Raw genomic sequence first — 13,636 nt, 5'->3', positions numbered from 1 at the left:
GCTTGAGAATGACTTAAACCTTGACCTTGACCTGAAGTTTGACCACAACCTCAAGCTTGAGAATGACTTAAACCTTTACCTTGACTTGAAGTTTGACCACAACCTAAAGCTTGAGAATGACTTAAAGCTTGACCTTGACCTGACGTTTGACCACAACTTAAAGCTTGACCTTGACCTGAAGTTTGACAACAACTTAAAGCTTGACCTTGACCTGAAGTTTGACCACAACTTAAAGCTTGAGAATGACTTAAAGCTTGACCTTGACTTGAAGTTTGACCACAACTTAAAGCTTGAGAATGACTTAAAGCTTGAGCACGACTTAAACCTTGACCAGGACTTGAAGCTTGAGCACGACTTAAACCTTGACCAGGACTTGAAGCTTGACCACAACTTAAAACATAATGACATAAAGCTCGTCCACGACCATGACTTGACCACAAAGGGGGATCCCGCTGTGAAGGGGATCCCGATATAAGGGGGGACTCGGAAGGGGATCCCGTTGCAGGGAAGGACTCGGAAGGGGATCCCGTTGCAGGGAAGGACTCGGAAGGGGATCCCGATGTATAGGGGGATTCGGAAGGGGATCCCGATGTAAGGGGACGACTCGGAAGGGGATCCCGATGTAAGGGGGGACTCGGAAGGGGAGCCCGATGTAAGGGGGGACTCGGAAGGGGAGCCCGATGTAAGGGAGGACTCGGAAGGGGATCCTGATGTAAGGGAGGACTCGGAAGGGGATCCTGATGTAAGGGAGGACTCGGAAGGGGATCCGATGTAAGGGAGGACTCGGAAGGGGATCCCGATGTAAGGGAGGACTCGGAAGGGGATCCCAATGTAAGGGAGGACTTGGAAGGGGATCCCGATGTAAGGGGGGACTCGGAAGGGGATCCCGATGTAAGGGAGGACTCGGAAGGGGATCCCGATGTAAGGGAGGACTCGGAAGGGGACCTTTATTTAAGGCGGAACTCTGAAAGGGAATCCTGCTGTAAAGGGGAACTCTGAAAGGGAATCCTGGGGCACTATGATGTAAGAAGGGACCCTGACTGGAACTCTGATGTGAAGGAGAGGACTCTGTAGTAAGGGGAGCTTCTGATGTGAAGTTATTTCTTGGAACGTGTTCATACATTAATTTATAAAATCTGTATTTTTTCAGCCCCTGAATATTTGTAAACTATATGATGTGACCCTCGTACTCAAAAGTTTTGGGACCCCTGCCTCAGATATAATGGACATTCAACCCTTATAATTGGGGGGGGGACCCCACTGCAATGGAGGATTTTTTCAATTTGGCCTTTAAATAGGTTTCCATACAGCTGTTTGTATACACCGAGCACTGTAGCCGCAGGGACTACTTACCTGTACCCTCCATGATCCACATGGCTGACTAACATCCAGATCTCACCCAACTGACTAGAAGCAGACATAAAGCCAAGGGGGGGGGGGGCTAACAAGTCTATAGAAAGTCAAAACCTGTTTTATTTCAGAAGTCAAAAGAGAAACAAAGCCGACTCATTTCAGGGTCTATAAAGTCCCCCTTCATCAGGGTTCCAATTGTCCCTTTGAATACAATGTATGGAATAACGGAGAGTTATCCAGCTCAGGAGTTACCTGGCTCCTTTAGGTTGCATTCACCGGGGTGATCACCTTTGCTTTAGCCAGTAGAGAAACCCGTCTCCTGCCAGCATGCTGCAGAGGGGGACCTTCATTCTTTGTGTGGAAGCAGCGGTCTCTCTGGAGAAGTCCAGCACGCCCCCCCCCCCCGCACATAAAGCCCTGCAATCCACAAAGCTCAGGCTCCCGGCTGATTGAAGAGCTCTAGCAGGGATTCAGGAGACCTCTGCAGAGAGACCACTGCTTCCACAAACAAAGAAAACTAAGAATTTACACAACTTTTTTTGTTGCATCCAAAATGAGTTTCGCTGATTTAGATGAAAGTTCAGTTGGGCTTTAAAAACAGCGACAGATTCCCTTTCAGTGGGGAGGAAGGAGGGGGGGGGGGCAGATAAGGTCTGCTTTCATTAATAGACGGACCTGAGCGGCAGGCCAGGATTTCCTCCGGGACAGATGTTCTATTAAACACATCACATCTGCAGGACGCAATCCCAGCAGCAATCAGTCAGCATTGCCGAGTGTTTCCCCCGGCTGCCACCTCCGGCTCTTCCCCGGATTTCTATTCCGGATCGTTAATGAGAAGAATCAGCATCTGCACTTACACATCCCCCCCCCCCCCCCCGAATCCCAGAGATTCAACCAACCGAAATACGTCTGACAGTGAGAAGACCGCGAGCCGGGGACGATGGAATATACATAGAGATCCTTCTAATGAGACAACGCGCACCTTATGATAAAAATTAATATATTGCATCGTCTGCTAGTCTGGACTTTATTATTTTTGTATTAAAAGGTAGATGAACCCCGAAAATCGGGTGACATTTCTCTGTGTACGATCGACCATTGTCATTTTATTTAATAAAATCCTTGTTTTTACCTTTTGTTTTCCCCCATCCTTTGTTCCATCTCAGTGCTGCTGATCTCCTGCCGCCTCATTGCAGCCACTGCCGGTTTACCTGCAATCCAAGAATGCAAAGTATGAAATCCTGCACACAGCAGTGAGCCCCGAAATGTTTTCAATACAAAAAAGGGGTTACATCAAATGGTCCGCTAAACGCATTTTGGATCCTTACTGCCTTAATCATTACTGACCCATAGGAGATGATTTACTAAAAACGGGAGGGTGCAAAATCTGGTGCATCTGTGCATGGGAGCCAATCAGCTTCAACTTATACATTTTCTTTGTTATGAACTTCAATTTTATTAACTTTTTTTTATTATTCTATTTTTGGGATTATTATTAAATATATATATATATATACACATACACACACATACATACACACAGTATGTGAGGGGTGTACTTACTTTTGTGAGATACTGATTATATATATATATATATATATATATACACACATACATATATATATATTATATACTGTATATATACACTTACACACACATATACATTTAGTATATATATATATACACACACACACTAAAAAAAAAAAGTTTATTACTATATTATATTTACACACTGTAAATTTGATAGAATAAAAAATTATATATACAAAATATAAACCTTTAAAAAAAAAAAAAAAAAAAGTTACAAACAATTGTGATTCCTCAGAATTAAAGTTGGAGGAAGCAATGTTACAATGTTACATCATTGTTCTAAATAATATCCTTAATTAAGCAAAAATTTCCTAATTTTTAAATGATACTTTATTTGCCTTTTAAGGTAGAAAAACGGATTGGTCAGCTTTTATTGGTTAGTGTGTGACCCCCCCTGCGTTGTACTGCGGGTTGGTTGGCTGTGCGTTATACTAACATTGAATGCAATGCACGGAGCGCCATGCGGTGATGCGAGTTGCGTTACCTTGCAGAGAAATGCATGTTTGGCCACCAAGCCGGGAGGCCGGAGTGATACCAACTTCTAGTATAATATATAACAACCCACAGCACCCCGATATCCCCAGCCTGACATGTGGGGTGCTGGAGGAAGTCACAGAAGTGATGAAGTGTCAGGGTGTGTATATATATATATATATATATATATGAAAGAGGGAACAGCTAAGGGCGGGGGAGGAGAGACGGAGAGGAAATATTATCTGCTGAATCCCCAACATCCCTTTAGATGTGCATGTTTTCCCCTCCATCCTACAAATGACACCCTGTACCCCTATACTCGACACCCCTATTACACACCTGTACCCCTATACATGACAACCCTATGACACACCCATCCCCTATACTCGACACCCCTCTAAACACACCTGTGCCCCATACATGGCACACCTGTTCTCTAAACAAGACACCTGTCCCCTATACATGACACCCCCTATGACACACCTGTCCCCTTTACATGACACACCAGTCCCCTATACATGACACCCCTATGACGCACCTGTCCCCTTTACATGACACACCTGTCCCCTATACATGACACCCCTATGACACACCTGTCCCCTATACATAGCACACCTGTCTCCTATACATGACACCCCTATGATACACCTGTCCCCTTTACATGACACACCTGTCCCCTATACATGACACCCCTATGACACACCTGTCCCCTATACATAGCACACCTGTCTCCTATACATGACACCCCTATGACACACCTGTCCCCTATACATAGCACACCTGTCTCCTATACATGACACCCCTATGACACACCTGTCCCCTTTACATGACACACCTGTCCCCTATATATGACACCCCTATGACACACCTGTCTCCTATACATGACACCCCTATGACACACCTATCCCCTTTACATGACACACCTGTCCCCTATATATGACACCCCTATGACACACCTGTCCCCTTTACATGACACACCTGTCCCCTATACATGACACCCCTATGATACACCTGTCCCCTTTACATGACACACCTGTCCCCTATATATGACACCCCTATGACACACCTGTCCCCTTTACATGACACACCTGTCCCCTATACATGACACCCCTATGATACACCTGTCCCCTATACATAGCACACCTGTCTCCTATACATGACACCCCTATGACACACCTGTCCCCTTTACATGACACACCTGTCCCCTATACATGACACCCCTATGACACACCTGTCCCCTTTACATGACACACCTGTCCCCTATACATGACACCCCCTATGACACACCTGTCCTCTTTACATGACACACCTGTCCCCTATACATGACACCCCTATGACACACCTGTCCCCTTTACATGACAGACCTGTCCCCTATACATGACACCCCTATGATACACTTGTCCCCTATACATAGCACACCTGTCTCCTATACATGACACCCCTATGACACACCTGTCCCCTTTACATGACACACCTGTCCCCTATACATGACACCCCTATGATACACCTGTCCCCTATACATAGCACACCTGTCCCCTTTACTTGACACCCCTATGATACACCTGTCCCCTATACATGACACACCTGTCTCCTATACATGACACCCCTATGATACACCTGTCCCCTATACATAGCACACCTGTCTCCTATACATGACACCCCTATGATACACCTGTCCCCTATACATGATACAACTGTCCCCTATACATAGTACACCTGTCTCCTATACATGACACCCCTATGATACACCTGTCCCCTATACATAGCACACCTGTCCCCTATACACATGTCGCCCATATTTGACACATCTGCCCCACATGGCACACTTGTCAACTATACTCAACACCCCTACTACACACATGTCCCCTATACAGGACATGCCTGTCCTCAATACATGGCACACCTGTTACCTATACTACCCACCCTTTTGACACACCTGATCTCTATACATGACACCCCTATGACACACCTGTCCCTTATACATAGCACACCTGTCTCCTTTACGGGAAACACCTGTCCCCAATATTTGACACCCCTATGACACACCTATCCCCCATACATGGTACACCTGTCCCCTATATACATGGTACACCTGTCTCCTTTACGGGACACACCTGTCCCCAATATTTGACACCCCCTATGACACACCTGTCCCTTATACATGGCACACCTGTCTCCTATATGGGACACACCTGTCCCCAATATTTGACACCCCCTATGACACACCTGTCCCCCATACAGGACACATAAGAAGTGGTATTGTGCGGACTCTGTACAGAATAGGAGCAGATACTGAGAATTAGGCAGGATTAATGATCACATCCAGTTTAGGGTTAGAAGTCTGGTGGGATTACATTGGCTTTCATGGTGGTGACCTGCATTCCGCTAGGACTTTAGAGGCCCCTCACAGTGTCTGGGGCCCCTCTACATGTCATTTGATCATTCTTATTCCAGCTGACCTTGGAAAAGCCCGGAGAGCAGAGCGGGTGCTGAGCTGTGTTTGTATAATGGACATACATGAGAGAACATTCGGTGACACTGCTTGACGTTGGTCTTCATTTGCTCAGGACCCCATAATGACCCGCAGAGCAAAAATAACAAAAATATACAGCGGCCTGAACACCAAAACACACGGCGGACTGAACACCATAGATCACCAGATAGCTGGAATGTCAGGAGATTAGCGTGGGAAGGCAGGAAGGAGTGCATCCCACGCACACCAACCATTGGTGGCCCCAAATAACAACCCCCAACACTGGTGTCAGTACTATTAACCTCCCCATCCCCACATTGGTGGTCACTGGCAGTGAAAATGTATTCCCCCAAACCATACGCGTTGGTAGTCAGTGGCAGTAAAATGTAACTGCTCTGTATTGGTAGACAGTGGCAGAGAAAGATAATCCCCCATACCCCCGAAAATGGTGGTCATGGCAGAGAAAATGAATCCACATGTAAACTCCATGCAGGTAGTGTCATTGTCCGGATTGAACCAAGAACCCCAGTGCTGCAAGGCAGAAGTGCTAACCACTAAGCCTCTGTGCTGCCCATATGCAGCCTCTGTTCTCTAAAGGCCCACCCCCGCTGAGCAGAGTAAGTCAGTGATAGAACTTGGGGAGGATGCCTTCAGCTCTTCATTATAATGTGGACGGGTTGGTTGACAAGGTCTTCAACATGCGGAGAACTCCTAATCTGAAATGTTGTTCTGTGGATCAGCAATGTAAGAAAGGCATTCTGCTCATGTCTTCTGATGGTGAAGGACTCTTTGGTGCCTCCAACCTTATCCCTGGCCCATAGTGAGCCAACAGTGACCTCCTTCATGGAGTTGACCAAAGCCCAACCTTGGTGAGCAGGGTAAGTCAATTACAGCCACTCAAAGTGATTAGGAGGTGGAGGGAGGATGTCCATTAGAGCTTAGTGATGTTGCCTTCAGCTCTACTTTTATGACGTGGAAGGGTGGTTGACATTGTCCATCTTATTTCCTACATTGAGTCTGTGAACATGCGGAGAACTCTTCATCTGAAATGTTGGTCTGTGGATTAGCGATGGACGAAGCGCTTGCTGCTCATGTCTTCTGATAATGAAGGTCTCTTTGGTGCCTCCAACCCTAACCCTGACCCATAGACAACTCCATGAAGGATGTCACTGTTGGTTCACTAAGGCCCACCCTTACTGAGTAGGGTACAGTGATGCCTTCAGCTCTTCATTATAATGTGGACGGGTTCGTTGACAAGGTCTTCAACATGCGGAGAACTCCTAATCTGAAACGTTGGTCGGTGGATCAGCCATGTAAGAAGCTCATTCTGCTCATGTCTTCTGATGGTGAAGGACTCTTTGGTGCCTCCAACCTTATCCCTGACCCATAGTGAACCAACAGTGACCTCCTTCATGGAGTTGACCAAGGCCCAGGTGAGCAGGGTAAGTCAATTACAGCCACTCAAAGCGATTAGGAGGTGGAGGGAGGATGTCCAATAGAGCTTAGTGATGTTGCCTTCAGCTCTACTTTTATGACATGGAAGGGTGGTTGACATTGTCCATCTTATTTCCTACATTGAGTCTGTGAACATGCGGAGAACTCTTCATCTGAAATGTTGGTCTGTGGATAAGCGATGGAAGAAGCGCTTGCTGCTCATGTCTTCTGATGGTGAACTTGTCTTTGGTGCCTCCAATCCTGACCCATAGACAACTCCATGAAGGACTTCACTTGCAGGAAAAGTTCTCGTTTCTCCAGCAGAAAAAGCCTAAAGAAAGCTGGAAAGACTCCTCCCGTCCCTGAAGTCAAGAAGAGTTCCCCTTCTTCCTCCCAGGACTCAAACCCCAGGGCCAGACCTAAGCAAGGGGCCCGGTTCAGTCACAGGCCTTGGGCCCCTAAATCTCCCAAACCTGCAGACAGGTCCTCCTAAACATCCTGAAGGAATTCCCCCACTTTCCTAAGTGGGTGGGGGGGGGGGACGTCTGTTGGCCTTTGGGGTCACCTGGTCAGATGCTCAGGTAAGAGATGTGGTGCTCAGGGGCTCCAAGCTAGAGTTCCGCTCTGTGTCCCCCACCCTGCCTCATGTTGTCCCACCTCCCGGTGTCCCCACACAGACTAGCGCCCCTCTATTCTGCTCCTACAGATCTGCTGACTCACGGAGTTATCACCATTGTACAAAGGGCAGAAAGGTTTCTGGGTTTTTTCTCCAACCAACCTATTCTAAAGCCTAACGGAGGATTTGGGCTGCATTCCCAAGGGGGATTAGGGGGCGTACAATGGGTTCCTACAGCTGGGATCACAGGTGGATGTGAACAGCAGAGGGTGGGGAGCCTCTACAAAGCAATGACAGGCTGTTCCCATATATCCGCACATCGGGGGGGGGGGGGGTCACACTCTGCTACAAAATAGGGGGTGTACTACAAATCCCAACATGCATTGAGGAAGATAAAAGGGCGGGAGACTGATTACATGTGCGGAACCATGGCGACCTCAGATCAAACAAGAGCTAAGATGGCGGCTTCCTTGGCCGTAAAGGATTGGAATGTTTAGTTCCGCTTTATTCGTAAGTATTAGAAGGCTCTGACAGAGTGAAATGCGTTAGAGGAGGCATTAAGTCTGGATGTCAGAATGGCCATGTAGTGGCGTCCATAAACTGTATTGCAGGCCATACATTACTATGCTTTTTTCTTCAATTACAATAAACTTTATTGACATCGCTTCATGACCAGTCTGACATCTTCTCCGCCGCCGGACCCCTCCTTAATACAGGTCATTCTCCGTCAAAGCTCAACGATCCCTATGACTAAGACCTGACTGAGGGTGAGATCCCTATTCCTGGTGTACATACACAGGTTTCCCTTCCCTGCTGGGGCCCTTTCTGGCCTCCATCTTGTATGGGGCGGGACTTTGGTCACCTCCGTGAGATGAGACAGGTCCTCTTCACTGACAGGAAGGTAGGAACACCACACACCCATCTATAAAGACATCTAGACATTATAAACTCAGGGGGTACCGTCCTGTCACCCCAAAACATCACCCGGGTGTGGTAAGGGACAAGCACCCCCACAACAGTCCCTTATAGAGAACCCCCATAGTGAATGACAGACATAACACGGAGCATTACAATACTATCTGGTGTAGACAGGTCCTCCTGAGAAGGGGTGTCAGGGTACCCCAAAACTCTTCCCCCTCGACCCCACTTTTATATCTGATGGGTAATTCATTCTCTCTTGTTGTATTTATATGTCTGACTGTATATTGTGTATAAAATGACATTACTATAGGTGAGGGTGTACTTCTTCTTTATTACAACTAGGCCGACAGGACGGTGACAACACTGGGCAGTTATATGTGCGCTCTGTGGTGAAAAAACAGGAAGGTGACAACGCCGGAAAGTATGTGTGCGCTCTGTGGTAAAATGGCGGTAAGATGACAACACTGGACAATCTTCTGTGCAGCTCTGTGGTAAAATGGCGGAAAAGGTGACAACGCTGGACAATGTTCTGTGCGCTCTGTGTGGTTCTGTAGTAAAATGGTGGGAAGGTGACAACGCTGGACAATGTTCTGTGCGCTCTGTGTGGTTCTGTAGTAAAATGGTGGGAAGGTGACAACGCTGGACAATGTTCTGTGCGCTCTGTGTGGTTCTGTAGTAAAATGGCGGGGAGGTGACAACGCTGGACAAGGTTCTGTGCGCTCTGTGCAGCTCTGTGGTAAAATGGCGGAAAAGGTGACAACGCTGGACAATGTTCTGTGCGCTCTGCGTGGTTCTGTAGTAAAATGGTGGGAAGGTGACAACGCTGGACAATGTTCTGTGCGCTCTGTGTGGTTCTGTAGTAAAATGGTGGGAAGGTGACAACGCTGGACAAGGTTCTGTGCGCTCTGTGTGGTTCTGTAGTAAAATGGCGGGGAGGTGACAACGCTGGACAAGGTTCTGTGCGCTCTGCGTGGTTCTGTAGTAAAATGGTGGGAAGGTGACAACGCTGGACAATGTTCTGTGCGCTCTGTGTGGTTCTGTAGTAAAATGGTGGGATGGTGACAACGCTGGACAATGTTCTGTGCGCTCTGTGTGGTTCTGTAGTAAAATGGTGGGAAGGTGACAACGCTGGACAATGTTCTGTGCGCTCTGTGTGGTTCTGTAGTAAAATGGTGGGAAGGTGACAACGCTGGACAAGGTTCTGTGCGCTCTGCGTGGTTCTGTAGTAAAATGGTGGGAAGGTGACAACGCTGGACAAGGTTCTGTGCGCTCTGCGTGGTTCTGTAGTAAAATGGTGGGAAGGTGACAACGCTGGACAAGGTTCTGTGCGCTCTGTGTGGTTCTGTAGTAAAATGGTGGGAAGGTGACAACGCTGGACAAGGTTCTGTGCGCTCTGTGTGGTTCTGTAGTAAAATGGTGGGAAGGTGACAACGCTGGACAAGGTTCTGTGCACTCTGTGTGGTTCTGTAGTAAAATGGTGGGAAGGTGACAACGCTGGACAAGGTTCTGTGCGCTCTGTGTGGTTCTGTAGTAAAATGGTGGGAAGGTGACAACGCTGGACAATGTTCTGTGCGCTCTGTGTGGTTCTGTAGTAAAATGGTGGGAAGGTGACAACGCTGGACAAGGTTCTGTGCGCTCTGTGTGGTTCTGTAGTAAAATGGTGGGAAGGTGACAACGCTGGACAATGTTCTGTGCGCTCTGTGTGGTTCTGTAGTAAAATGGTGGGAAGGTGACAACGCTGGACAAGGTTCTGTGCGCTCTGTGTGGTTCTGTAGTAAAATGGTGGGAAGGTGACAACGCTGGACAAGGTTCTGTGCGCTCTGTGTGGTTCTGTAGTAAAATGGTGGGAAGGTGACAACGCTGGACAAGGTTCTGTGTGCTCTGCGTGGTTCTGTAGTAAAATGGCGGGAAGGTGACAACGCTGGACAAGGTTCTGTGCGCTCTGTGTGGTTCTGTAGTAAAATGGCGGGAAGATGACAACGCTGGACAAGGTTCTGTGCGCTCTGTGTGGTTCTGTAGTAAAATGGCGGGAAGATGACAACGCTGGACAAGGTTCTGTGCGCTCTGTGTGGTTCTGTAGTAAAATGGTGAGAAGGTGACAACGCTGGACAATGTTCTGTGCGCTCTGTGTGGTTCTGTAGTAAAATGGCGGGAAGATGACAACGCTGGACAAGGTTCTGTGCGCTCTGCGTGGTTCTGTAGTAAAATGGCGGGGAGGTGACAACGCTGGACAATGTTCTGTGCGCTCTGTGTGGTTCTGTAGTAAAATGGCGGGAAGATGACAACGCTGGACAAGGTTCTGTGCGCTCTGTGTGGTTCTGTAGTAAAATGGTGGGAAGGTGACAACGCTGGACAATGTTCTGTGCGCTCTGTGTGGTTCTGTAGTAAAATGGCGGGGAGGTGACAATGCTGGACAAGGTTCTGTGCGCTCTGTGTGGTTCTGTAGTAAAATGGCGGGGAGGTGACAACGCTGGACAATGTTCTGTGCGCTCTGTGTGGTTCTGTAGTAAAATGGCGGGGAGGTGACAACGCTGGACAATGTTCTGTGCATTCTGCCTGGTTCAGTGGTAAAATGGCGGTAAGGTGACATCACTGAACAGTTATATGTTCGCTCTGTGGTGAAATGGCAGGAAGGTGACAGTACCGGAGAGTAATATATGCACTCTGTGGTGAAATGGTGGGAAGGTGACAACGCCTGACAGTTTAACTGCTCTTTGTTGATTTTTCCTTCACTTCCTGCCTGGAGAACTTGTTGTCACCTTGGCAGGAAATGAGGTGAAATCTCTGGCCATACACTATATATTCTGATTGCACAATTTCCTGACAGAGATCCTTTAAGGTGAATGACAGATATAACACGCAGCAATGACATACAATTGGGAATTAGGTGTAGACAGACCCTCCCGAGAATAGGGTGTCAGGGTCCAAAACTCTGCCGGGAGTCCGGGACCCCACTTTATATCTGTTGGGTATTTCATTCTTGTTGTATTTATATGTCTGACTGTATGGTGTATAATACATTAGTAGATATGAGGGTGTGCTTCTTCATTACAACTAGGCTGACAGGAAGGTGACAACGCCGGACAGGTATCTGTGTGCTTTGTGCAGTTCTGTGGTAAAATGGCGGGAAGGTGACAACACCGGACAGTTATATGTGTGCTTTGTGGTAAAATGGCGGGAAGGTGACAACACCGGACAGTTATATGTGTGCTTTGTGGTAAAATGGCGGGAAGGTGACAACACCGGACAGTTATTTGTGTGCTTTGTGGTAAAATGGCGGGAAGGTGACAACACCGGACAGTTATATGTGTGCTTTGTGGTAAAATGGCGGGAAGGTGACAACACTGGACAGTTATATGTGTGCTTTGTGGTAAAATAGTGGGAAGGTGACAGCATGGACAGTTATTTGTGCGCTCTGTGGTGAAGTGACAGAAAGGTGACAACACTGGATAATACTCTGTTCGGTGTGGTTCTGTAGTAAAATGGCGGGAAGGTGACAACACTGGATAATACTCTGTTCGGTGCGGTTCTGTAGTAAAATGGCAGGAAGGTGATGGCACCAGACAGTTTTATTTTACCTGATCCATGTTGCAGATTTTTCCTTTACTTCCTGCCTGGAAAAAAATAGTTGTCACCTTGGCAGAAAGTGAGGTGAAATCTCTCTGAAGTTGGCCATACACTAGGATTAGATTGTACAATCTCCCTTATCTATACACCCCAGAACTCCATGTTCTGTCTGTCCTTCAGTGGTGAAGGACAGACAGAACATGGAGCAATGGAAGACAATAGGGAATTATGTGTAGACAGGTCCTCCTGCGAATGGGGTGTCTGTGTACCCCAAAACTCCGCTTCCTGGACCCCACTTTTATATCTGATGGGTTATTCATTCAATTTATTTTCTCTTGTTATATATATGTCTGACTGCATATTGTGTATAAAAATGACATTACTATATGTGAGGCTGTACTTCTTTATTACAACTAGGCCGACAGGAAAGTGACAACACCAGACAGTTATATGTGCTCTCTGTGGTAAAATGGCGGGAAGGTGACAACACCAGACAGTTATATGTGCGCTCTGTGGTAAAATGGCGGGAAGGTGACAACACCAGACAGTTATATGTGCGCTCTGTGGTAAAATGGCGGGAAGGTGACAACACCAAACAGTTATATGTGTGCTCTGTGGTAAAATGGCGGGATGGTGACAACACCAAACAGTTATATGTGTGCTCTGTGGTAAAATGGCGGAAAGGTGACAACACCAGACAGTTATATGTGTGCTCTGTAGTGAAATGATGGGAAGGTGACAACACCAGACAGTTATATGTGCACTCTGTAGTGAAATGATGGGAAGGTGACACCGCCAGACAGCTATATGTGCGCTCTGTGGTAAAATGGAGGGAAGGTGACAACACCAGACAGTTATATGTGCGCTCTGTGGTAAAATGATGGGAAGGTGACAACGGTGACAGTTATACTGTATGTGCGCTCTGTAGTGAAATGATGGGAAGGTGACAACACCAGACAGTTATATGTGCGCTCTGTAGTGAAATGATGGGAAGGTGACAACACAAAACAGTTATATGTGTGCTCTGTGGTAAAATGATGGGAAGATGACAACGGTGACAGTTATACTGTATGTGCGCTCTGTAGTGAAATGATGGGAAGGTGACAACACCAGACAGTTATATGTGCGCTCTGTAGTGAAATGATGGGAAGGTGACACCGCCAGACAGTTATATGTGCGCTCTGTGGTAAAATGGAGGGAAGGTGACA

The 13,636-nt window shown here is 47.2% G+C and overlaps 1 protein-coding gene across 1 annotated transcript in view; it reads left to right on the top strand.

The window, feature by feature from the left end:
- Nucleotides 1–7,103: 7,103 nt before the first annotated feature.
- TEX11 (testis expressed 11) overlaps nt 7,104–13,636 on the top strand; it is a gene marked incomplete at its 5' end in the record, with an annotated part of 118,119 nt that continues 111,586 nt past the window's right edge. Inside the window, one exon of the mRNA XM_082264254.1 lies at nt 7,104–7,236. Coding sequence (XP_082120380.1) covers nt 7,104–7,236 — 133 coding nt within the window. The remainder of the gene's footprint in view (nt 7,237–13,636) is intronic.

Source organism: Pelophylax lessonae (genome assembly GCF_965119305.1).
Source record: "Pelophylax lessonae genome assembly, chromosome: 7".
Classification (NCBI taxonomy): Eukaryota; Metazoa; Chordata; class Amphibia; order Anura; family Ranidae; genus Pelophylax; species Pelophylax lessonae.
This window is presented reverse-complemented; position numbering and strand designations above follow the sequence as displayed.